This window comes from Primulina huaijiensis, chromosome 2 (genome assembly GCF_012295235.1).
Source record: "Primulina huaijiensis isolate GDHJ02 chromosome 2, ASM1229523v2, whole genome shotgun sequence".
Classification (NCBI taxonomy): Eukaryota; Viridiplantae; Streptophyta; class Magnoliopsida; order Lamiales; family Gesneriaceae; genus Primulina; species Primulina huaijiensis.
The window spans coordinates 18,822,251-18,826,674 of NC_133307.1; the positions used below are offsets into that span (position 1 = coordinate 18,822,251).

At 35.1% G+C, this 4,424-nt stretch overlaps 1 protein-coding gene across 2 annotated transcripts; it reads left to right on the forward strand.

Annotated features, from left to right (window-relative positions):
- The first annotated feature begins 560 nt into the window (after window positions 1-560).
- On the forward strand, window positions 561-3,059 carry LOC140959494 (ABSCISIC ACID-INSENSITIVE 5-like protein 5). 2 transcript variants are annotated; one of them, XM_073417360.1, is made up of 6 exons: window positions 563-605; window positions 1,123-2,308; window positions 2,402-2,473; window positions 2,559-2,588; window positions 2,697-2,770; window positions 2,869-3,059. In XM_073417360.1, coding segments are annotated over exons 2-6 (1,287 nt in total). In that variant the 5' UTR covers window positions 563-605; window positions 1,123-1,198; the 3' UTR covers window positions 2,870-3,059. The 2 variants fall into 2 exon arrangements, with proteins under 2 accessions (XP_073273452.1, XP_073273461.1); XM_073417351.1 differs by lacking the exon at window positions 2,869-3,059 and having other exon boundaries at window positions 561-605; window positions 2,697-2,774.
- Window positions 3,060-4,424: the final 1,365 nt, after the last annotated feature.

The following is a 4,424-nucleotide window of genomic DNA, read 5'->3' on the forward strand; positions in this document are numbered from 1 at the left end:
ATTAATAAAATGTATAATATCACTACCAGCACACATCAAATGTAATTCTATATTTTTGAGTATATTTATTAATTCTAGATCATCTGTTCATTTAAGTTGTATTTAAATTGATAAATTTCAAATATATTGAAATGTATTTTTGTCATTTTAAAAAATAAAACTATAAATTTCAATCATATTTTATATGTTTATATAGTATTTTATATTAATCATTAATTTTAAATTTAGATATTTTAAATAATATGTAAATTTTAAATTTAGATATTTTAAATAATATGTAAATAAACAATGTATAAACTTTAAATGAACTTCCCTAGTATATATCTCTCACAAAGGACAAAATTAAGAGAGAACTTACCAGTCGATTGAACAATACCTGGACGGTTCAGATGAACCCACATTGCCGATTCTCGTTCATTTGGTGTCACTTACCTGCTAGTTCATAGATATTGGTCCACGGCTCCTGCTTGATGGTCCCCACTTGCCTTATTTTATTGTTCCCTATATTGTTTTGGTCTTTTATCCCAATTTGGCAAAAATCCCGGAACAAGTTGGAGCAAGACTGCGAAAGAGAAGATCTGGTAATTTGTTTCAGTTTTTTACTGGTAAGAATACGTAAGTTTCTGGCGTTATCCTGTCTATGTAGTGTGCATTATGGATTACTTTGTATTTTTCTGTTAATTAAGACAAAAATATGGCCGAGTAATTAAAGCTCTCGCGTTATTAATTTCCTGATATGTTTTGGCCTGTATTTGAACACTTTTTCAGAATCATGCTCTCGTTTTCGTAATTTGGAGGATGATGCATGCGGTCTTAGTGGTGTCTACTTTATAGTTTTTGTTGTAGCCTTCTTTTTTCCTTTTCTTTGGGGGAGTTTTTTGGTGAAGTGTAGAGACTTTGTTTTTGCATGCGATTTTGTACTTTACTTCATGCTGTTTGCTGTGAAATGGACTGCGGTAAATGTTCGAGAGTTCTGGTAAATATCGTGGGCCATTGACTCTACTTTGCTTTTGGTAATTTTATTTTTTTTCCCGCGGTCATTTTTTTTTATGCATGACTATAATAGTCGTTGTCTGAGTAAGTGTTCACTTTTTTTACATGCATTTCTTTGTGTTTATGCAGAGAAAGAGAAAGTTTGTTAAAGAAAGGGTCTGAATTTGCTAATTGTCTACAACGGAGAAGTTGGATTTGCCTTGAAATGGGTAGTAACTTAAATTTCAAGAATTTTGAACAAATGCCGATGGATGGAAACGGTTGTGGAGGGTTTAGTTTTCCATTAACACGACAGTCCTCGGTCTATTCACTAACTTTGGACGAGTTCCAAAGTGCAGTTGGTGCAACTGGGAAAGATTTTGGGTCAATGAACATGGATGAGTTGCTAAAGAACATATGGAGTGCTGAGGAAAATCAAAATATTGGATCCACGAGTGGTCTTAGTACTGGTGGCCAAGAAATGGGCGGTTCTTGCCATAGGCAGGGATCGTTGCTTCTCCCGCGAACGCTGAGCTTAAAGACAGTTGATGATGTTTGGAAGGATATGTCGAAAGAGTATATCGGGGGCACGGACCTGAGTGGTGGCATCAATGGTTTTAGCATGTCTCAGAGGCAGCCAACTCTCGGGCAGATGACACTAGAGGAATTCTTGATGAGGGCCGGGGCTGTGAGGGAATCTACTGGTTCACTATTGGATGGGAATTCAAATATTGTCGTGTCGCTTAATGATTTGACACCACCCCTTTCGAGTAATACGGAATTCGGGTTTGGGTATCAGCAGGCTGCTAATGCGAGTGGAGGGTTGATAAGTGGTGGTGGGATTGGTGAAAGTAGTATCCAGATGGCTAGTCAATCCGGTAACTTACCATTGAGTGTAAATGGTGTAAGATCTTCTGCATATGAGTTTGGGAATCAGCAGCAGCAGCTACTTCCTAAACAACCTGCCTTGGCCTATACTGCTCAAATGGCGGTTCCGAGCAACAGTCAGTTGAGTGGTCCAGGAATGGGGGGAGGAATTATTGGGATAACTGATCCATCGACTGTGATCCAAAATACGACATTACAGGGTGAAGGATTGGGGATATTCGGTTTAGGAGCAAACAATGTCAACATCGAGACTGGGTCTCCAGCAGTTTCAACAGATGGGCTCACCAAGGTTAATGGAGATGCCTCTTCTACTTCACCGGTCCCTTACGTGTTCAATGGTGGTTTTCGTGGGAGAAAAGTTGCTGCTGTTGAGAAGATCGTCGAAAGGAGGCATAGGAGAATGATTAAGAACAGGGAGTCGGCTGCTAGATCACGGGCGCGTAAGCAGGTAAACAGTATGTTGTGTGGTTTTATTGAAAGTTAATTTTGTTCGGGCTTAGATCGAATTTCCATAAGTAAATTCATTTTTGGATTGTGGAAGGCGTATACTATGGAGTTGGAAGCAGAAGTTGCTAAACTTAAGGAGGAAAACCAAGAATTGCAGAAGAAACAGGTACTTCTTTATATGCTTTCTTTCCTTTTGTTTCCTTCTGTATATTGACACCTTTTTTTTTCATTTTTGGTCTTGTAACCTGCAGGCAAAGATGATTGAAATACAGAAGAATCAGGTACTTAAATATCTATATTTGCGATAGCCAGAGAAGTCCATCGTACCGATTTATGGAAACATACAACGTCAATTTGTCCTTATTTCCAATTCAATTTATGTGTCATAGGTGTTGGAGATGACGAAACAGCAAAAGAACGGCTCAAAGACACGATGCTTGAGAAGGACGTGTACCGGTCCATGGTAAATGACACCATCATATTCGTGATCACAAAGATATAAATCAAGAATATAGCTCGACTTAAATAGCTTATAATGACATGCATGTTTCTGCTGCACAGATCAGAAGAAACCATATCAAGGGACACTCCGTTTAGCTGCAGAATGTTCATTCACACGAATCTTTATGCTCGAAATCTGCCCCGACTTGACTAACAAACTTTGCTCTTACTGTGTATCTTCAGATAACAATGGTAGACAACTTCAGTAAACTTTTGTAACAGACATGATTTCAGTTTAAAAGCATCATACTCTCCCTAGTTTGTACATGGTTTGTTTATCTTTAATTAATTCAAGAATATATAAATATAAATAAAATATAAATCTTTAAAGTTATACATATAAATATAAATCTATCTGTTATTATTATTTCTATATAAAAGAGTCAATGTTTGAAATTGTGGGTTGTCTTTTAGGTCCTTTATTAATTAATATATTTTAATTAATTATTAATATTAATTCAAGAACATATAATTTATTTATTTCTATTACCTATATATTAATAAATTTTAATTTATTTAATAATATATAAAAATATAAATCTAATCAACATTTTAATGAATTTTAATTCAAAAATATATAATCTATTTATTTCAATTACCTATGTATTAATTAATTTTAATTAATTCAATAATATATCTATATGTATCTTCATTATATGAAGACGCGTCGAGCAACCAAGTATTACAGTGCATTTGTCGATTGTTTTTCACTCGAATTGTCAATGACAAGTTCTTTGAAAAGTCTTTTGAGATCGATTGTTATACTTGTGTTATTTGTTATCAAACCACGCGACTTAGGGACGAATACACGTTGTTTGTTTCAAAAATTAAATATCGGAGATTAAAAAATTCTTGTTGTTAATTGAATCAAGGGCGGGACTAAATCTAATTCGTGTTTGCTTTCCATGCATGACCGGATTCGCATCATTAGAGTAGAATAAGCCCCTTTTTCAGTTAAAAATGTTTCCTGGTTTTGATGTCGTGAAACCTTATACAGAAGCAATTAAGCAACACCAACAAAATGATGGCAAATCAACAAAGGGTGATGATTCTCAAGACATGAAAAATATTAGTTTGAACTTATAACCTGCAATCATATGATGTAGGAATCAAACATTTCGACCCTTATTTAGTGAATGCACGCATATGCATGTGTAAATCACTTACGTCTTTGAGAAAGATTTCTTTATATTCTTGTGTAGATTAGAAACAACAATCTTTGCCGCCAACTGCATCACTTTAAGTAAAGCTCAAACAAGAATCGCTAGGATTACGAGAAAATATTAGGCATTGATTTTAATGGCACCCACTATTAAAAGAGAACCAGTACCAACAATCCGATAGAACAAGTTAGATATTATATTATACAAAAAGGCATAGACTTGAAGCTATTATTTAGAGTCCATTGAAAAAAGACTTGGGTTGGGACCTTTCGGAGCAGTAGCGTAAGCCTCCTGGTTAGGGCATCCTTCAAAAGAATCAGATTTTTTCCAGCTGATTCAGATTCTGGCCCGGGACAATCTGAAAGTCTCACCAGAAAAATATTTAATAAGCAATTTTTTTAAAAAAAACAATATAAACAGCTAAAATATCAAATTAAACTCAAATCATTTATG

Coding starts and splice junctions, on each gene's coding strand:
- LOC140959494 (XM_073417351.1), top strand. CDS start 1,199: ATGGGTAGTAACTTAAATTTCAAGAATTTTGAACAAATGCCGATGGAT. Junction 2,474..2,558: donor AAGAATTGCAGAAGAAACAG/GTACTTCTTTAT, acceptor TGTAACCTGCAG/GCAAAGATGATTGAAATACA. Junction 2,589..2,696: donor TTGAAATACAGAAGAATCAG/GTACTTAAATAT, acceptor TATGTGTCATAG/GTGTTGGAGATGACGAAACA.